The sequence below is a fragment of the Salmo salar genome, chromosome ssa13 (genome assembly GCF_905237065.1).
Source record: "Salmo salar chromosome ssa13, Ssal_v3.1, whole genome shotgun sequence".
Lineage (NCBI taxonomy): Eukaryota > Metazoa > Chordata > Actinopteri > Salmoniformes > Salmonidae > Salmo > Salmo salar.
The window spans coordinates 74120472-74142846 of NC_059454.1; the positions used below are offsets into that span (position 1 = coordinate 74120472).

At 41.6% G+C, this 22375-nt stretch overlaps 1 protein-coding gene across 2 annotated transcripts in view; it reads left to right on the plus strand.

Moving 5' to 3' along the window:
• LOC100380745 (AP-2 complex subunit beta) overlaps positions 1-22375 on the plus strand; it is a 72912-nt gene that overhangs the window by 16111 nt on the left and 34426 nt on the right. For both annotated transcript variants that reach the window (XM_045693533.1, XM_045693534.1), the window contains exons 7-14: positions 2325-2546; positions 4764-4884; positions 6034-6129; positions 6303-6418; positions 6595-6760; positions 7241-7339; positions 7541-7800; positions 8470-8665. In XM_045693533.1, the coding sequence (XP_045549489.1) occupies positions 2325-2546; positions 4764-4884; positions 6034-6129; positions 6303-6418; positions 6595-6760; positions 7241-7339; positions 7541-7800; positions 8470-8665 (1276 nt within the window). The remainder of the gene's footprint in view (positions 1-2324; positions 2547-4763; positions 4885-6033; positions 6130-6302; positions 6419-6594; positions 6761-7240; positions 7340-7540; positions 7801-8469; positions 8666-22375) is intronic.

Genomic DNA, 22375 nt, shown 5'->3' on the forward strand with positions numbered 1-22375 from the left:
ACCAGGGAGAAGATTTGGAGAAAGACACCATTCGGGTTTCCGAAGGATCAACTTTATCCATTATGGAGGCCAATGCAGTGTTGTGTTGAGCCACTAGTCAGTAACTTGCATGTAGGAGATGGATTCAGTAAGCTGGCCAGTGTTTGTTTTTAGACTCCTGAACTGAATGGAGCGTTTCTTTGGCCGAGTGGGTAGAGGAATAGCTAGGGTGAAGATGATGAGTTTATGATCGGACATCCCTGACACGTTTCCTTCCAATTTGGCGAATTCCACGCCTGTAGTACAGACCAGGTCTAGTGCATGGCCTTTGTTGTGGCTGGCAAAGTCCACGTGCTGTTGGAGTCCAAAGATGTCCAGGACATCAGCCAGGCCGGTAGAGAGTCTGCAGTCGACATGTATGTTGAAATGACCAAGCACTAGCATAGCAGGGCACAAGGGGGTCAGGAGTATTAGTAGCTCAGATAGTTCATGCATTCATGAATTCAAAACATGAGACAGCTGGTACTGGAGTAGACTTCACAGTGCCGTCAGTCCTGCAGATTACATCCAATCCGCCACCATGTCCAGATGTGTGAGAACAGTCCAGGTAGGTGTAGCCAGATGGAGTGCATTGTTTGAGGGATATGTACTCATTGGGCTGATGCCAAGTCTTAGTGAGGCAGAGAAAGTATAGACCTCTATCAGTGATGTCATTCAGTAGTAACCCTTTGTTGTTTATGGATCTTGCATTTAAAAGGCCCAGTTGAATAACTTTGGAAGTTGCTGAATATTTCTGATTCAAAAGAGAGACTTTTAGATTTCTTCAAAACAATCAAACTTTATTATTAATTATTGCAATAACGGAGTGGTCAACGACCACCCTTAAGTGATTGCTGAGAGCCCAACGAGCAGATTTGGGTTACAGCTCTTTATAGCAAAGTACATCCTCCTGAATGTTCATGACAAACCACAGATGTATAGAATTATACAAAGGTACATTGTGATATCAAGCAACAGACAGCAAGATTTACATGGTGCCAAATGTCTGTCTCTAGGTCATTTACTACATGTTTATACAGAAATACTAATGCAACATAGGACACTAGGTCCTTCCCTCAAATTATGAAGACAAGTGTTTATCTGCAATGCGGGAGAAATAAACTGGAAGGAGGGTTTGCCTAGCACTGGCAGACAGGCCAACATTTCACACAGACACTAATCATGGAATGGAATGCAGTCTAGGTTTTATCACCAAGGCATTGTAAATCGTTAAGCCTCAGAGGCTCCTCTCAGAAGAACAGACAAACTGTGAAAGTACTAATACAAGAATACATTCTAATATAAAGTAATGTGAATAACATAATGTTGTAATTTCCACCACAGGATTCCATATTGCATAAGGCTGTTCTTTATCTCCCTGCACAGGGTTATTTTAACATGTCAAAAACTTCTGAGGAATCTTTGGGTGTAGTGAGTGATAGTTTCTGCCATTTCTGTATCTTTTGGTCCAGCCTTTGATCCAATAAATGGGAGATGAGATGAGGATCTTGGAGGATCTGAGCTGGTATTTGAATCCAAACAATTAGCTGTTTGGTTGGAGAAGTAGTCAAATATGTTAACTAATTTAATGCTGTTGAGGGGGAAAAAATACACTACTTGAGTAGCTATATAAAAAAATAAGTTGAGAAAAACAATGCACAAACACCGAAAACAAATTATTAAGGATAAGTTTGCAGGAGTGAACTACCAAGGTAATTCAGTATAGCATTGAGATCGATACAGGTAATTGCCAAAATAAAGGAACCACCAACATATATTGTCTTTATAGGGCATTGGGCCACCACAGCTTCAATGTGCCTTGGCATAGATTCTACAGGTGTCTGGAACTCTATTGAAGGGTTGCGACACCGTTCTTCCATGTGAAATTCCATCATTTGGTGTTTTGTTGATGGTGGTAGAAAACACTGTCTCAGGCTCCGCTCCAGAATCTCCCATAAGTGTTCAATTGGGTTGAGATCTGGTGACACACACACGCACACACTTTAAACCCCCCCATTCTCCTTTGAGACCCATCTTTCAAAGTCACTGAGTTCTCTTCTAGCCATGGTAGCCTAAATAAAAAATATCTGAGCTATTTGTTATGTACCAATTAGTTATGTCCTTTAAAGGGAGTTGTGATAAATCTCCACAATAAGTCCTGTGTACTAAATCTCTACCAGACGTTTATTGCATCTAAAGTAAACTGCTGCGTTTGTGCACTAAAATCACTTATGGTGTTGTCAACTTTTAAATCCTTTGTAATATAGATTGCACTAATAAATCCACCTGTTCTCTTTCTTTTCCAGCATCTGCGAGCGGGTCACTCCCCGTCTCTCCCATGCCAACTCGGCGGTGGTGCTGTCGGCCGTTAAGGTGCTGATGAAGTTCCTGGAGCTTCTGCCCAAGGAGTCGGACTACTACAACACACTGCTGAAGAAGCTGTCCCCACCGCTGGTCACCCTGCTCTCTGGGGAGCCAGAGGTCCAGTATGTGGCCCTCAGGAACATCAACCTCATCGTCCAGAAAAGGTCAGTGGGAAATTTACACTCAACATTAATGCAAGGTTATTGCTAGCCTCCAAGGGATCAGGGCTGGAACAGAGCAATCCATCAAAATGTGTTTAGTTCATCACTTTCTAAATGAATCCTCAGTGATGTGGAATGTTTGGTGTTGGATAAGGCCCAGTGAAGTAAAAAATATGATTTTTCTGTGTTTTATATACACAGTGCAAGTTTTCAGACCCCATTGACTTTTTCCACATTTTGTTAGGTTGCAGCCTTATTGTAAAATGAATTAAATTGTTTTTTTTCTCTTCTCATCAATCAAATTTTTATTCCAAACTCATAGTGTGGTAATATTTGTATTTATTTATTTAACCTTTATTTAACTAGGCAAGTCAGTTAAGAACAAATTGGCCCAGTGTCATCCGGGTTAGGTTTTGGCTGGGGTAGGCCGTCATTGTAAATAAGAATTTGTTCTTAACTGATTTGCATAGTTAACTTCTCAGGGCTACGTGGGACACTAGCATCCCACCTGCGGGACACAGCCAGTGAAATATCAGGGCGGCAAATTCAAAAACAACAAAATGTCATAATTCAACTTTCTCAAACATACGACTATTTTACACCATTTTAAAGATACACTTCTCCTTGATGTAACCACATTGTCCAATTTCAAAAAGGCTTTACAGCGAAAGCAAAACATTAGATTATGTTAGGAGAGTACATAGACAAAAATAATCACACAGCCATTTTCCAAGCAAGGACATGTGTCAATAAAACCCAAAACACAGCGAAATGAAGCACTAACCTTTGACGATCTTCATCAGATGACACTCCTAGGACATTATTTTACACAATACATGTATGTTTTGTTCGATAAAGTTCATATTTATATCCAAAAACAGCATTTTACATTGGCGCGTGATATTCAGAAAATGTATTCCCACCAAAACGTCCAGTGAATGTGCACATCAATTTACAAAAATACTCATCGTAAACATTGACAAAATACATAACAATTATTTTAAGAATTATAGATAGACTACTCCTTTATGCAACCGCTGTGTCAGATTTTAAAATAGCTTTACGGAGAAAGCACATTTTTCAATATTCTGAGTACATAGCTCAGCCATCACGGCGAGCTATTCAGACACCCGCCAAATTCGGGGTAACCTAAACTCAGAATTAGTATTAGAAATATTTTATTACCTTTGCTGATCTTCGTCAGAATGCACTCCCAGGACTGCTACTTCAACAACAAATGTTGTTTTTGTTCCAAATAATCCATATTTATGTCCAAATACCTCCGATTTAATTTCTTCAGAAGGGGTTTCACCATAGTAGTTTTGAGTGCAGTGGGAAAAGTGCCTGTGAACAGGGAGTGGTTAACAATAGCTGGCACTTCAGATATGCAATTAAAAACAGTTTTGAAAAAGGTGGTGGGGATAGGATCTAGAAGGCTTGTGTTATCACTTTCCTGAGCATGTTGGTGTCAACAATGGAAAATAAATCCATAGTGCCTTTGCGTGGTATGCTAAGGCACATATCATCAAACTTCTCATCAGGTCTTGCTTACTGACCCAGCCTAGTGTTTGTTATCTTGTCTCTGAAATATGCCGCAAACTCATCACGTTTGGAAAGTTCACATAGGTTTGCGGGGGTAGGATTTATCAGGCCATCAATGGTGGAGAAGAGCACTCTTGAATTATTCTGATTATTAGTGATCAATTTAGAAAAATGAGCCCGTCTGGCATTTCTAATTGCCTTGTTATATATGCTAAGTTGCTCTCTCAGAACATCATAATGGACCTGCAACTTTGACTTAATAGACCAATAACCAAGTTAGTTCCAAACTTCTCTGCCAATAACAGCAAGTTATTGGTTTTCCCCTCCCACTCAGACCACTCCCAGACAGTCCTAGCAAAATTCTTGCTTGCTCTATGCTAAGAAGCACTTTGTATAGCTTTTTTTACAAATGTATTTAAGGCAGTCACAGTAAGTTACTTAATTTTTTACAGAGAAATTATTTGATGTTGAGATAAAAGCGGCTGCATTGGACCATTTTATGTCTTGGCACCATGTTTTCGTTTTGTGTCCTCCTCACTTCCTAGCCACTAGATGACAGCATTTCTCTTCCTATGTACCTTTCCCATCTCTCAGCTCTGTGGGTTCAGATCAGGACTCTTATAGATAGACATATAGAGTTGTTCTGTTCCCATTATAAATGTCATCTCTATTATTTAGGCCTGAGATCCTGAAGCAGGAGATCAAGGTGTTCTTTGTCAAGTACAACGACCCCATCTACGTCAAATTGGAGAAACTGGATATCATGATTCGCCTGGCCTCCCAGGCCAACATAGCCCAGGTACTGCTCATGGAACCCCATACCTCAGTGAATGGAAGTCTATATTAGGGTGTTCATTTCTTATGATTTGCTGTACATCATTTTATACTTAGTCACTCTACACAGAAAACCATCTTTGGGGAAGATAGCTCCGTACTGTATATGTTTTGTTTGTTTTTCATACTGTATCCGTTTGACTTATAATAATGTTATTGGCCCACAAAAATATACAGTTTTGTTAACATAAGAACATGGCCCTTAGAAAACAACAGGGGCTAGCCCAGATTTGCATTCATCTGTTCAGCTGCACCAAAACACTGAGTATACCAAACATTAGGTACACCTTCCTAATATTAAGTCCCCCCGTCCCCGTCTGGGCATGGACTCTACAAGGTGTCAAAAGCGTTTCCAAAGGGATGCTGGCCCATGTTGACTCCAATGCTTCCCACAGTTCTGTCAAGTTGGCTGGATGTCCTTTGGGTGGTGGACCATTCTTGATACACCCAGGAAACCGTTAAGCGTGTAAAACCCAGCAGAGCTGCAGTTGTTGACACAAACCGGTGCGCCTGGCACCTACTACCATACACTGTTTAAAGGCACTTACATTTTTTTGTCTTGCCCATTCACCCTCTGAATGGCACAAATATACAGTCCATGTCTCACTTGTCTCAAGGCTTAAAAATCCTTATTTAACCTGTCTCCTCCATTTACACTGAAGTGGATTTAACAAGTGACATCAATAAGGGATCATAGCTTTCACCTCGATTCACCTGGTCAGTCTATGTCATGGAAAGAGCAGGTGTTCTTAACGTTTTATACTTAGTGTATATTGAAGACTTATTTCGCCAGACTTATTTCGACAGACATGTTCACATCCCAATGCGTCACTCCTAATCAGTCTTAGCTGGTACTCTGACAGGCATGCTGTCAGATGATGCCTTAATGAACACACATTTTGGACAGTGGATGTGCTTCCTTCCTTTGCTGTTAAAAGACGAGCTTTGCCTTGGGTAGTTTAGCCTTGGATGCATGCATAATTCACCAACCTTAACCATGTCTCCTCAAATCATTCTCTTACAATGTCAATACGCTTGCTTGTCCTCCCACTGTGACTGTGTGTGTAAATGTGTGTGTCATGTTTTTCACTCATATGCCCTGCTCTCTCCCCAGGTGTTGGCTGAGCTGAAGGAGTACGCCACCGAGGTGGATGTTGACTTTGTGCGTAAGGCAGTGAGAGCCATCGGACGCTGTGCCATCAAAGTAGAGGTAGGAATCTGAGACCCCATCATAGATGGACACAGCGAGGGTCTCTGATCAGATTTGATAGCTGTTCCATAAAAGTGCCATCCAATCCTATGAAGTTGTTTGAAGGAGTTTAAACGAGGTACTTTGGCCACTTTGGGTCAGTGTTGACTTTGTTCCTGTTGTCTCTCTGTTAGCAATCTGCTGAGCGCTGTGTGAGCACCCTGCTGGACCTCATCCAGACCAAAGTCAACTATGTGGTGCAGGAGGCCATCGTGGTCATCAGGGACATCTTCCGCAAATACCCCAACAAGTAGGTGTCCTTTTCCCTCCATCCCCGATAATTATCAATGAAGATGGAGATTTATTTTCCTCAATAGGACCTATACCGCCACTGTCTGTGTATATACATGACCTGTGTATAGCCCAAGGCCCAGACAGACACTAGTATATTCCCTGACCCTTTGTGTTCTCTCTCTATCTCCTCAGGTATGAGAGCATCATCGCCACGCTGTGTGAGAACCTGGACTCTCTGGATGAGCCGGATGCTCGCGCTGCCATGATCTGGATTGTGGGCGAGTACGCTGAGAGGATCGACAACGCTGACGAGTTGCTGGAGAGCTTCCTGGAGGGCTTCCACGACGAGAGCACCCAGGTCAGTTGTCCCAGAGCAGAGCACCCAGGTCAGTTGTCCCAGAGCAGAGCACCCAGGTCAGTTGTCCCAGAGCAGAGCACCCAGGTCAGTTGTCCCAGAGCAGAGCACCCAGGTCAGTTGTCCCAGAGCAGAGCACCCAGGTCAGTTGAGGTCTGCAATTTATAATCTAATTCTACCCCGCAAGACCATTAATATAAATCTGAAAAGATTGGATCAATGTTTCACCTTGTTGGTTTCATTTGACAACCTTAATGTCAGATGGCCTCGTTGTTGCCTTTGGGACTATTACGCCCTGCTTGGAAATGAAACTAGGGCAAATATTGGATTGAATATGGTAAGAGCTCCACCTTGCCCTCATCTGTAATTTCTGCTATATTGTTTTCATTAAAGCCATCCTTTCAGATCTACACGCGCCTTGTGGCTAGGAGTTGATTTGGCCATTCAGACCATTCACAGTCTTTGGGGTGTGTTGTGTTTCAGGTCCAGCTCACTCTTCTGACGGCCATCGTCAAACTATTCCTGAAGAAACCCTCTGAGACTCAGGAGCTGGTGCAGCAGGTCCTTAGTCTGGCCACACAGGTGACATTCTCACACACACACACACACACACACACACACACACACACACACACACACACACACACACACACACACACACAGAGAGACACACAAAGAGACACACACACCAATATATCTCCCTCTTTTGCTTCAAACTGTCTCAAACTTCAACTCAACGCTGTCTATTCACCACTGTGATTCCTTCCCCTTGTGTCCTCCTAGGACTCCGACAACCCTGACCTACGTGACAGGGGTTACATCTACTGGCGCCTGCTGTCCACCGATCCGGTGACTGCCAAGGAGGTGGTCTTGTCTGAGAAGCCCCTGATCTCGGAGGAGACGGACCTGATTGAGCCCACCCTGCTGGATGAACTCATCTGCCACATTGGCTCCCTGGCCTCCGTCTACCACAAGCCCCCCAACGCCTTCGTGGAGGGTAGCCACGGCATCCACCGCAAGCACCTGCCCATCCAGCACGGCAGGTAAGACACAGTTATGAGGAAGTTACTCGGTTACCTAAGTCCCAGGAAGACAGACACTCACCTAACCCCCAAATAAAGCTTCCCTCCCACTCTAGCACAACACAAAGGCTTTCATTGCTTACACACAAATACCAACATCTGTTCTCCCATAGTGGGTGTGGCAATGGGGCTGTCTCCGACCTAAATTTAGAGGCCCTCCTCTTGGATGCAGATACATAATGTTTCTGTTTTAAAGCCAATTTCCTGCAATTCTTCACGTTTTGCCATGGGGCGGAGAGAAAATTAGTTTAAAGCTAGTTTCCTACAATTCTACACATTTCGACGTAGGGCCGAGAGAACATTTATGCCGTCTTCTTATGCTTTCTGAGTGACTCAAACATAACAAAATCAACGGGGGCCCCATGCTATGACATTTTTTACATTTTAGATTCTCCCTGACGGTCTAGTTTTTATTTTGGTGATTGTTAGTTCTAAAAAAATCTTATTAAAGCATGTATATCTCCAGTATATTTTCTCCTATACTTTATATCTGGTTTGAGTCGTTCCCCGGGGGTGTGTATCATATTTCTGGGGGTGGCGGCAACTATTTAGAAGTGCTGCTAAATGAATATAGGGGAAACACTGACATGCATGCATCTCTCTGTGTCCTCCTCTCTTCCCACCTCTCAGCATTGATACAGGCGAGAGCCCGGTGAGCGCAGGGCCAGCGGCCCCCATTGAACAGGCCCAGTCAGTCATCCCCTCCCAGGGAGACCTGCTGGGAGACCTGCTCAACCTGGACCTGGGTCCCCCCGTCAACGTGCCCCAGCAGTCCTCCATGCAGATGGGCGCCGTCGACCTGCTGGGCGGAGGCCTCGACAGCCTGGTGAGTGACGGACACTCACACACAATTGCAAACAACTGAGTTTATTTATTTGGGTTGGAATGGTGGGGATTGTCAATGTAGTCCATGAGGGATCAATAGGACCGCACTCTCCAGATTGTTTCATTGTGCCATGAACAATAAAACGTAGTATGATGTTGTGTGGAGATTGTGGTCTCATTGATGGTTTCCTAAGCAGGGTAGGCTTTTCTTAGGCTTTTCACCTGAGATGTTGTAGGCACGCAGAGGAATTCTAGAGGGCATTTTAATTGCATCTGCGTATTACTAGGATAACTGCAGGTTTTGGAATGCATCAGTGACAGTGGTACATGGTGTTCCTGTCAAATATTATGAAGTTGTAGGCCTAAGCTTTAGTGTGGAGTGAAAAGGCATAGTTTGTTTGCTGTGGTGGGTCAGTGTTGTCAGATGTCAATGCTCTGGTCAGGCTGTTGGAAGTCTCCTTGGCGACGTCAAACTCGTCGATGTACAGTGCCGTGAAAAAGTGTTTCTCCCCTTTTTGATTTTCCCTATTTTGCATATTTTTGATACTGAATGATATCAGATCTTCAACCAAAACCTAATATTAGATTAAAGGAACCTGAGTTTACAAATAACAAAAACATTTATACTTATTTTGTTAATTAAATAATTTTATGCAACACCTAATTCCCCTGTGTGAAAAAGTAACTGCCCCCTTACGCTCAATAACTGGTTGTGCCACCTTTAGCTGCAATGACTGCAACCAAATACTTCCTGTAGTAGTTGTTCAGTCTCTCACATCACTGTGGAGTAATTCTGGCCCACTTTTGTATGCAGAACTGCTTCAACTCAGCGACATTTGTGGATTTTCAAGCATGAACTGCTCGTTTCACATCCTGCCACAACATCTCAATTGGGATTAGGTCTGGACTTTGACTAGGCCATTCCAAAACTTCAAATGTATATGTAAACTTGATTGTGTGTTTTGGATCATTGTCTTGCTGCATGACCCAGCTGCGCTTCAGCTCACAGACGGATGGCCTGACATTGTCCTGTAGAATTCTACAGGAGAAGTGTAAGGGGGTGGACCTTTTCACACAGGGGCATTGGGTGTTGCATAACTTTGTTTATAAAATAAGTATGTAATTGTTTTGTTACAGTTGAAGTCGGAAGTTTACATACACCTTAGCCTAATACATTTAAACTCAGTTTTTCACAAATTCCCTGTCAGTTAGGATCACCACTTTATTTTAAGAATGTGAAATGTCAGAATAATAGTTGACAGAATTATTTATTTCAGCTTTTATTTCTTTCATCACATTCCCAGTGGGTCAGAAGTTTACATAGACACAATTAGTATTTGGTAGCGTAGCCTTTATATTGTTTAACTTGGGTCAAATGTTTTGTGTAGCCTTTCACAACCTTCCCACAATAAGTTGGGTCAATTTTGGCCCATTCCTCCTGACAGAGCTGGTGTAACTGAGTCAGGTTTGTAGGCCTCCTTTCTCTCACAAGCTTTTTCAGTTCTGCCCTCAAATGTTCTATAGGGTTGAGGTCAGGGCTTTGTAATGGCCACTCCAATACCTTGACTTTGTTGTCCTTAAGCCATTTTGCTTGGGGTCATTGTCCATTTGGAAGACCCATTTGCGACCAAGCTTTAACTTCCTGACTGATGTCTTGATGTTGCTTCAATATATCCACGTAATTTTCCATCTTCATGATGCCATCTTTTTTGTGAAGTGCACCAGTCCCTCCTGCAGCAAAGCACGCCCACAACATGATGCTGCCACCCCCGTGCTTCACGGTTGGGATGGTGTTCTTCGGCTTGCAAGCCTCCGCCTTTTTTCCTCCAAACATAACGATGGTCATTATGGCCAAACAGTTCTATTTTTGTTTCATCAAACCAGAGGACATTTCTTCAAAAAGTACGATCTTTGTCCCCATGTGCAGTTGCAAACCGTAGTCTGGCTTTTTTATGGTGGTTTTGGAGCAGTGGCTTCTTCCTTGCTGAGCGGCCTTTCAGGTTATGTCGATATAGGACTCATTTTACTGTGGATATAGATACTTTCGTACCTGTTTCCTCCAGCATCTTCACAAGGTCCTTTGCTGCTGTTCTGGGATTGATTTGCACTTTTTGCACCATAGTACGTTCATCTCTAGGAGACAGAACGCGTCTCATTCCTGAGCGGTATGATGGCTCCGTGGTCCCATGGTATTTATACTTGCGTACTATTGTTTGTACAGATGAACGTGGTACCTTCAGGCGTTTGGAAATTGCTCCCAAGGATGAACCAAACTTGTGGAGGTCTACAAACAAATTCTGAGGTCTTGGCTGATTTCCTTTGATTTTCCCATGATGTCAAGCAAAGAGGCACTGAGTTTGAAGGTAGGCCTTGAATACATCCACAGGTACACCTCCAATTCACTCAAATTATGTAAATTAGCGTATCAGAAGCTTTAAAGCATTTTCTGGAATTTTCCAAGCTGTTTAAAGGCACAGTCAACTTAGTGTATGTAAACTTCTGGCCCACTGGAATTGTGATACAGTGAGTTATAAGTGAAATAATCTGTCTGTAAACAATTGTTGGAAAAATTACTTGTCATGCACAAAGTAGATGTCCTAACCGACTTGCCAAAACTATAGTTTGTTCACAAGAAATTTGTGGAGTGGTTGAAAAATGTGTTTAATGACTCCAACCTAAGTGTATGTAAACTTCCGACTTCAACTGTATGTTCACTCAGGTTCCCTTTATCTAATATTAGGTTTTAGTTGAAGATCTGATAACATTCAGTATAAAAAATATGCAAAAGTAGAAGAAATTAGAAAGAGGGTAAATATTTTTTCACAGCACTGTATGACTGATTTAGTATCTTCATGTATGGTGCAAGGGAACTCTGATTAGCTTTTTGACAAAGTATCTGCTAAATTTGGAAGCTAAGTTTATTACATTGTCAGGATAGCTATGTTATCATCATATCCACATTAAACATATTGGCTTATCGATTCAGCTCTTGTCATACTGTATGCATCAACAGTTCAAATAGTGTACGCACATTCTGGCTGACACATCAAGGGTGATGTATGCTGGGCTGCGGCAACAGAGAGACACTCTGTCTGTCAGTGAGAAGCCTGCCTCCCTGTCCCTGATTTCATCTGCCAGACACTAGTACAAAGAGGCATGCAGGCCAGGGATGTCACGATGTGGCTTCACTCTGAAATCTCAATACAGAAGAGACACGAGGCGGAGGCTTGGCATGCCATGGTGGCTCTGGCACACACACAGGACCCCGAAGTTTGATCCTAATGGTGGACGGTGGATACTGATAGCGTCTTATCAGGTTGTTTGCTGCTAATATTATTGCACTGTCAAGATTGTTTTAGTCTTCATGCAGATGAGTTGTTTTGTTTGACAAGACGGTGCATACTAATTAACATTTCAGTTTTGCATCTAAAACGTCCTAGTTAGCTAGCTCTACACAGCACATTTGAATCTCTAGTGTAACAATGTGATAATGAAGGCTCATTTGCTCATAGGTCTTGTTGTTTTGTGGCTGCTCATCTGGATAACCATTATAGTCCGTGCTTAGCACGTGAAATGAGCAGCAGCTTTATCTTATGTTATCTTGTGTTTTAGGGAGACTTTCTCCTCTTGACAGACAGTAATAATAACTTTTTAATGATACAGTGCATTCGGAAAGTATTCAGACCCCTTGACTTTTTCCACATTACAGTACTATTCTAAAATTTATTAAATCATAATCATCCCCCTCCTCAATCTGCACACAATACCCAGTAATGGCAAAGCAAAAACAGTTTTTTTGACATTTTTGCAAATTTCTTAAAATGAAAAATGGAAACATCACATTTCCATAAGTTTGCAGATCCTTTACTTAGTACTTTGTTGAAGTACCTTTGGCAGCGATTACAGCCTCGAGTCTTCTTGGGTATGACGCTACAAGCTTGGCACACCTGTATTTGGGAAGTTTCTCCCATTCTTCTCTGCAGATCATTTTAAGCTCTGTCAGGTTGGATGGGGAGCGTGTCTGCATAGCTATTTTCAGGTCTTTCCAGCGATTTTCTATCAGGTTCAAGTCCGGGCCCTGGCTGGGCCACTCAAGGACATTCAGATACTTATCCCGGAGCCGCTCCTGCGTTGTCTTGGCTGTGTGCTTAGGGTTGTTGTCCTGTTGGAAGGTGAACCTTCGCCCCAGTCTGAGGTCCTAAGCACTCTGGAGCAGGTTTTCATCAAGGATCTCTCTGTACTTTGCACCATTTGTCATTCTCTCAATCCTGACTAGTCTCCCAGTCCCTGCTGTTGAAAAACATCCCCACAGCATGATGCTGCCACCACTGTGCTTCACCGTAGGGATGGTGCCATGTTTCCTCCAGACGTGACACTTGGCATTCCGGCCAAAGAGTTCAATCTTGGTTTCATCACACCAGAGAATCTTGTTTCTCATGGTCTGAAATTCCTTTAACCTGTTTAGGATAGGGGGCAGTATTGACACGGCTGGATAAAAAACGTACCCGATTTAATCTGGTTACCACTCCTACCCAGTAACTAGAATATGCATATACTTATTACATGTGGATAGAAAACACCCTAAAGTTTCTAAAACTGTTTGAATGGTGTCTGTGAGTATAACAGAACTCATTTGGCAGGCAAAAACCTGACAAGGTTTCAGGCAGGAAGTGGCCTGTCTGACAAGGTGTCGTTCTTCTTGTCTCTGTTTATTGAAGAGTGAGGATCTTAGCTGTCCCGTGACACTTCCTACGGCTGCCATAGGGTCTCAGAAGGCGGCAAAAAGCTGAATCGTGGCTTTGCAGGCTCTGGCTGAAACAAAGTAGCGCGTTTGGGTAGTGGCTGGTTACAGTACTGTGAGACTCAGGCGCGTGCCCTCGTCGACCGAAAGCTTTGTTTACTTTCCTCAGTTTAGCTAAATGGACATTCCTGGTCGGAATATTATCGCTTTTTTACGAGAAAAATGGCATTAAAATGGATTTTAAACAGCGGTTGACATGCCTCGAAGTACGGTAATGGAATATTTAGATTTTTTTTGTCACGAATTGCGCGCCCCTGATTGCGCGACCCTGATTTACCATTTCGGATAGTTTCTAGAACGCACGAACAAAACGCCGCTATTCGGATATAACGATGGATTATTTTGGACCAAACCAACATTTGTTATTGAAGTAGCAGTCCTGGGAGTGCATTCTGACGAAGACAACAAAAGGTAATCAAACTTTTATAATAGTAAATATGATTATGGTGACTGCTAAACTTGCCGGGTGTCTAAATAGCTAGCCCGTGATGCCTGGGCTATGTACTTAGAATATTGCAAAATGTGCTTTCACCAAAAAGCTATTTTAAAATCGGACATATCGAGTGCATAGAGGAGGTCTGTATCTATAATTCTTAAAATAATTGTTATGCTTTTTGTGAACGTTTATCGTGAGTAATTTAGTAAAATGTTAGCGAATTCCTCCAGAAGTTTGGGTATGCTAGTTCTGAACGTCACATGCTAATGTAAAAAGCTGTTTTTTGATATAAATATGAACTTGGTTGAACAAAACATGCATGTATTGTATAACATAATGTCCTAGGGTTGTCATCTGATGAAGATCATCAAAGGTTAGTACTGCATTTAGCTGTCTTCTGGGTTTATGTGACATTATATGCTAGCTTGAAAAATGGGTGTCTGATTATTTCTGGCTGGGTACTCTGCTGACATAATCTAATGTTTTGCTTTCGTTGTAAAGCCTTTTTGAAATCGGACAGTGTGGTTAGATTAACGAGAGTCTTGTCTTTAAATAGCTGTAAAATAGTCATATGTTTGAGAAATTGAAGTAATAGGATTTTTAAGGTTTTGAAAATCGCGCCACAGGCTTCAAGTGGCTGTTACGTAGGTGGGACGAATTCGTCCCGCCTAGCCCATAGAGGTTAAGTGCCTTTTGGCAAACTCCAAGCGGGCTGTCATGTGCCTTTTACTGAGGAGTGGCTTCCGTCTGGCCACTCTACCATAAAGGCCTGATTAGTGGAGTGTTGTAGAGATGGTTGTCTTGGATCGTTCTCACATCTTCACAGAGGGACTCTAGAGCTCTGTCAGTGACCATCGGGTTCTTGGTCACCTCCCTGACCAAGGCCCTTCTCCCCCGATTGCTCAGTTTGGCCGGGCGGCCAGCTCTAGGAAGAGTCTTGTTAGTTCCAAACTTCTTCCATTTAAGAATGATGGCGGCCACTGTGTTCTTGGGGACCTTCAATGCTGCAGACATTTTTTGGTATTCTTCCCCAGATCTGTGCCTCGACACAATCCTGTCTCGGAGCTCTACGGACAATTCCTTAGATCTCATGGTTGGTTTTTGCTCTGACATGCACTGTCAGCACCACTATAAGGTCCCACGACCTTATATAGACAGGTTTGTGCCTTTCCAAATCATGTCCAATCAGTTGAATTTACCACAGGTGGACTCCAATCAAGTTGTAGAAACATCTCAAGGATGATTAATGGAAACAGGATACACCTGAGCTCAATTGAGTCTCATAGCAAAGTGTCTGAATACTTGTGTAAATAAGGTATTTCTGTTTTTTATTTTTAACACATTTGCAAACATAATAAACCTATTTCCGCTTTGTCATTATGGGGTATTGTGTGTAGATTGATGAGGAAAAAATTTAATTCAATCAATTTTAGAATAAGGCTGTACCGTAACAAAATGTGGAAAAAGGGAAGTGGTGTGAAGACTTTCTGAATATGCTGTATTAGCTGGTGATTGTGTTCTCAACTCTAGCCTGAAGGGACAGCCACAGCTGTTGTTCTACTATACTGATAGTGTTGTAGCTTGTAGTGTTGTAGGCACCATATGTGGTTAATAATAATAAGTCATAGAGTAAATGGACTACATCTTCAAGTAAATGGAGAGCTTGTGTGGAAGCACTTCATCTATTAGTTCATCCAACCCACCTTAGCCTATAATTAAATGTTCTGCTCTGCTTTAGTGAAGTGAACACTTGGGAGGCAGACTATCGTATAGTCATCAACCAATAATAATAATCATTGTATCTTACCACTATATCCTTTCTGCTAAGCAAGTCGCCTCGTCAGTGAGATGGGAGAGGAGAGCACCAGGGGCTAACTGGGTCCTGTACATGCCTGCTGCTGTTTACCATTCCACTACCTTACTAGTCCAGACACTATGCCACAGGAGAAGGAGGGTTCAGAAGGTAGTGATTGGCACTGAGTTGGGAAGTCCCTGCCCCAGATGTTAATTTGATTTAATTTGTTAGGTGACATTTTCAAGAGACTACACCTTCGACTGAGTTAAAATGAAGTGTAATCTCAACCATGAGAGATCATATTGCCCTAGATACACCACCTCATTCCATAGCTTTTTCCAATGAACAGCACATTTGTCAATTGGTATTCTCCAGGCCAGGGCTTCTGAGGTTGGGGCGGGGAGTTCAGTGTAGCGAATTAGGGGTTGTGTCTTGTCGGCCGTGTAGAGCGTGGCCTCCTTGTGATAAGTGTTATTCCGACTGTCTCGATGTGCTCCTCGTCCCTTTTTGGTTGGCGCTCCCAGATTATAAAATGCTTTAATCAAATCTTAATTAGGCGGTCATTAAAACTACAGTGACTCCAATCCAAGTCGGAGAGTCCAATCGAGGACATCTTACCGTTGTGCTGCTACACAGAATGTTTAAACAGATCTGCTGAGTAATTACAGTGGGGAGTGAAAGCTACTTTCTTACCAATTATGATCAGCCATTCTGCAGGCCTACTTACTCTAAGCCCATTCGACCAATTAAAGGAATCGATATGGGTTTTAATGAAAGGCAAAGAGCCGTGAACTGAAACAGCCCTCAGTCGGTAGTAACAGTTTAGCACTGATAAATTCTAAGGGTACCCTGACCTTCTCGCAGTCTGGGTTCAAATACTACTGATATTGTGGCTCCTCCAGATTGAACACAGAGAGCAATGCTAGTTTTATTTGCTATATATTACTAAAATAAAAAGCAGGCCTAAGCTTAATGTTGGGAGACCAAGATTTAACGTTGTTATAGCCTTTGATGATAATGGAATATGACATTTGAGTGCGGAGTCTGTCTGCACTGAATTCTCCTCTGGGCTTGTTCCTCAAAATATACCATTTGTAAATCACCATCAAGAGATTATGTGGAAATACTCATCCAGAAATTGTATTGCAATGTAAAATTAGTAGTCTTTCATTTAGACTCTAATCGTTTTCCCTGTGTATTTACTAACCGGTTGTCATCCACCTTCAGAAACTGGGAGAGTGAGTAAGATGCCGATATTCTGAAGTAATTGGATTTAGGATCCCACTGCTGGGCACTTCTGGGGAATGGAAGGCTGCCCTCGTTGGGGAAGTAGAATGGTATCAGGGAACTGCCTAGGCTTCTGTTCACACCTGAACCCAGGAGGACTTCGTTAGTGAGAGACTCGAGAGTCATCATGGCTTTAGATATTTCTACTTGGACCCTTGTAAAGGGCTATAAAGTGTGACCAATTTGGTATTTATTTTGACACCAGGAGTTTTATTTTGGGAGCAGATAACTGTTCTAATGAAAAGGCTTCTGATTGCCCTAGAGAAAAAGGTGAGTCAATAGCATCATGGTTGCACCATTACTACAGCGAAAACGGCTTGCTTCTAGCGCAACCAAGTCAAAAGATCTGACCCATTATTACCGGAGCAACATTTGTATCTTCCTATAGGGGATCACCGGACCGCATTTTACATTCATAAATCATGTCGTGGGCAGTTTTAAAACTGCTCAGTGGTGTAAAGTACTAAAGTAAAAGTACTTGAAAGTACTACTTAAGTAGTTTTTTGGGGTATCTGTACTTTACTATTTATATTTTTTCCAACTTTTACTTATACTCCACTACATTCCTAAACAAAATAATGTACTTTCTACTCCTTACATTTTCCCTGACACCCAAAAGTACTACTTACATTTTGAATGCTTAGCTGTCTAATTCACGCACTTATCAAGAGAACATCCCCGGTCTTCCCTACTGCCTCTGATCTGGCAGACTCACTAAACACAAATGCTTCGTTTGTAATTGACGTCTGAGTGTTGAAGTGTGCCCCTGGCTATCCGTTAATTTAAAAATCGAGAACATTGTGCGATCTGGTTTGCTTCTATGGGCTAGGTGGGATGTGACCGTCCCACCTGCTGGACACACTATTCAACAGCCAGTGAAATAGCTTGGCGCAAAATACAAAACAGCAAAAATCTCAATTTCATTTTCTCAAACAATCAACTATTTTACACCATTTTAAAGATAAACTTCTCGTTAATCTAACCACATTGTCCGAAAGCATAAAATTAGATTATGTTAGGACATAAACTCCACAAGAAAAACCACACAGCCATTTTCCAAGCAAGGACATGCATCACAAAAACCAAAAATACAGCTAACATATTCACTAACCTTTGATGATCTTCATCAGATGGCACTCATAGGACTTCATGTTACACAATACATGTATGTTTTGCTCGATAAAGTTCATATTTATATCCAAAAACCCCATTTTACATTGGCGCGTGATGTTCAGAAAATGTATTCCCACCAAAACTTCCTGTGAATGTGCACATCAATTTACAAAAATACTCATAAACGTTAATAAAATTTACAACAGATATTGAAAGAATTATAGATATACTTCTTCTTAATGCAACCGCTGTGTCAGATTTTAAAATAGCTTTACGGAGAAAGCACATTTTTCAATATTCTGAGTACATAGCTCAACCATCAAAGCAAGCTATACAGATACCCGCCAAGTTCTGGGGTCAACTAAACTCAGAATTAGTATTATAAATATTCTCTTACCTTTGTTGATCTTCGTCAGAATGCACTACTAGGACTCCTACTTCCACAAGAAATGTTATTTTTGTTGGAAATACTCCATATTTATGTCCAAATACCTCCGTTTTGTTCGTGCGTTCAGATCACTATCCAAAGGCATAACACGCAAGCGTATATCCAGACACGAAAAGTCAAATCGTTCCATTACCGTTCGTAGAAACATGTCAAACGTTGTTTACAATCAATCCTTATGGTATTTTTAACATAAAACGTTGATAATATTCCAACCGGACAATAGCGTATTCATTCAAGAAGAAAAAGGAGGGGCGCGCGCGCTGGCGGGCTCGCGCATCACCAAGTCCTTTGTCCTCAGGCAGTCCACTCATTGACTGAGCCCCTATTTTCTGCCCAGTAACAGGAGAAGGATGAAACACGTTTCTAAAGGCTGTTGACAGCCAATGGAAGCCTTAGAAAGTGCAACATGACCCCACAGACACTGTAGTTTCGGTACGGATTCAAAAGAACTACAATTCTCAGATTTCCCACTTCCTGGTTGGATTTTTCTCAGGTTTTTGCCTGCCATATGAGTTCTGTTATACTCACAGACATCATTTAAACAGTTTTAGAAACTTCAGAGTGTTTTCTATCCAAATCTACTAATAATATGCAAATATTTGACTCTGGGCCCGAGTATTAGGCAGTTTACTCTGGGCACGCTTTTAATCCGAAAATGAAAATACTGCCCCCTATACCTTAAGTTAATATAAGGAATTTGAAATTATTTATACTTTTACTTTTGATACTGAAGTATATTTTAGCGATTACATTTACTTTTGATACTTAAGTACATTTAAAACCAAATACTTTTAGACTTTTACTCAAGTAGTATTTTACTGAGTGACTTTTACTTGAGTAATTTTCTTTTAAGGTATCTTTACATTTACTCAAATATGACAATTGGGTACTTTTTCCACTACAGAAACTGCTTGGGCGTCATTAACCATTTGTTTACATTTGTTCGGTAATGTTACATCATTGGCTAGCTAGCTAACTTTACCAGTATATCCAAACATTTGAGGGCACATAAAGAAAATAATAGCTTCTTCGGGAGATCAATGATCATAGCATAGCAATGAAGGAATGACAGCTCGCTTGCACGTCATCATATATTTCACATTTTTAAAGCGATGGTGTACAATTTTCAGTGTAATGCACCAGATAACTAGCCTGTTCATCCTCATGTCATTCCGTATTACAGCTTTCTGGGCCACTGTAAAAGGAGCTCAGCCAGTTGATTTAACATATAAGCTGCTTCACAGGACATTGCCTTTGTCCACCGTCTTAACAGTGTTAATGAAGTGTAAACTACTCAATTCACACCATCCAAGCAAGGGTTGGGATTATGCCAGGTAAAGCACCCTGCCTTTTAAGTGTACTTGCTCAATGTCCATAGAAATAGAATCGCATTGATTCTAGTTCTATGTCCCATACCTTGGAACATGCTCCCAGACACCCTGCAGAGAGACAGTGTTGCTGGAGGTTTGAGGCTGCATCACCAGATCAGATAGACAATGACCTGCTGTCATCAGAAGGGCAAAATCTGTGAATGATTAATGCAATAGAAAGGGCTGAGTCAGCGCCCCAAAACTGAATATTAAAGCTGACCTTCTAGATGAGGAGGCCGAGCCAAGTTAACCTGACCAAGCTGTCAAAGCTCTGTGTGCTAGCCATTTTTCAATGCAAATAGACTGGGTTCTTCTCTTAAACCTGCCAATAGCAGACCGCTCTAAAACTGAATGACATATTTGGTCAGGCTTTATTTCTCATTGGTCATAGTCATTCACTCATCTATATGGATGGAATTTTGAACACTCGCTGAAATTGCGAAGGACTCTACGTCCGTCTCCCAATAAAAATATAATGTGACCGTTAACTGCCCCATTAAGGTTTTATTATTGAAGAGCCTGAAACTTCCCTCTCCAGCAGTATGTAAATGAGCTGTCCTGTTTATATTTTGCATTCCTGAAAGGCCCTTGTATCATCAGTATAAAACTTTGGCAGTATTTCCAGACACTTCCCTCCCACTTTAAGACTTCTCCAACTTTGTGACTTGCATCTCTTGCCGCTGGTCAAAAGCTGGTACTTCAACCCTGTGTAAATATCAAGAATATTCATATGCTTGAAGAAGAAAAATGTTCCGCTAGCGGAACACCGCTCCAATATCCAATGATAGGGCGTGGCGCGAAATACAAATACCTCAAAAATGCTATAACTTCAATTTCTCAAACATATGACTATTTTACACCATTTGAAAGATAAGACTCTCGTTAATCCAACTACATTGTCCGATTTCAAAAAGGCTTTACAGCGAAAGCAAAACATTAGATTATGTCAGGAGAGTACCTAGCCAAAAATAATAACACAGCCGTTTTCAAAGCAAGCATTTATGTCACAAAAACCAAAACCACAGCTAAATGCAGCACTAACCTTTTGATGATCTTCTGACACTCCTAGGACATTATGTTATACAATACATGCATGTTTTGTTCAATCAAGTTCATATTTATATCAAAAAACAGCTTTTTACATTAGCATTTGATGTTCAGAACTAGCATACCCACCGAAAACCTCCGGTGAATTTACTAAATTACTCATCATAAACGTTGACAAAATACATAACAATTATTTTAAGAATTATAGATACAGAACTCCTTTATGTAATCGCTATGTCAGATTTTAAAATAGCTTTTTGGCGAAAGCACATTTTGCAATATTCTGAGTACATAGCTCAGCCATCACGGCTAGCTAATTTGACACCCACCAAGTTTGGGGCAACCTAAATTCAGAATTACTATTAGAAAAATTGGATTACCTTTGCTGTTCTTCGTCAGAATGCACTCCCAGGACTTCTACTTCAACAACAAATGATGTTTTGGTTCCAAATAATCCATAGTTATATCCAAATACCTCCGTTTTGTTCGTGCGTTCAGGTCACTATCCAAAGTGTAACGCGCGAGCGCATTTCGTGACACAAAAATTCGAAATATGCCATTACCGTACTTAGAAGCATGGCAAACGCTGTTTAAAATACATTTTTATGCTATTTTTCTCGTAAAATAGAGCTAATATTCCAACTGGACAACGTTGTATTCATTCAAAGAGGGAAAGAAAAAAAATGGCGAGGTCTCGTGAACGCGCATCTCCAGTCTCACTGTCCCCAGGCAGACCACTTACAAACTCTGCTCCTGTTATCTGCCCAGAGACAGGAGACGCGTCATTCCGCTTTCTGAAGGCTTTAGAGAGCCAATGGAAGCCTTAGAAAGTGTCACGTAACAGCACAGATACTGTAATTTCGATAGAGATGCAACAGAAGGACTACAAATTGTCAGACAGGCCACTTCCTGCTTGTAATTTTCTCAGGTTTTTGCCTGCCATATGAGTTCTGTTATACTCACAGACACCATTCAAACAGTTTTAGAAACTTCAGTGTTTTCTATCCAAATCTACTAATAATATGCATATTCTCGTTTCTGGGCAAGAGTAGTAACCAGTTTAAATCGGGTACGTTTTTTTATCCGGCCGTGAAAATACTGCCCCCTATCCCAGACAGGTTAATAACTTCTTTGGAATAGGTGGGACATTAGCGTCCCACCTGGCCAACATCCGGTGAAATTGCAGAGCGCAAAATTCAAGTTAAATTACTATAAATATTAAACTTTCATGAAATCACAAGTGCAATACATCAAAATATAGCTTAGCTTGTTGTTAATCCAGCCAAGGTGTCAGATTTCAAAAAGGCTTTATGGCGAAAGCAAACCATGCGATTATCTGAGGACCGCGTCCAGCACACAAATGCATAACAGATCATTTTCAACCAGGGAGTTGCGACACGAAAGTCAGAAATAG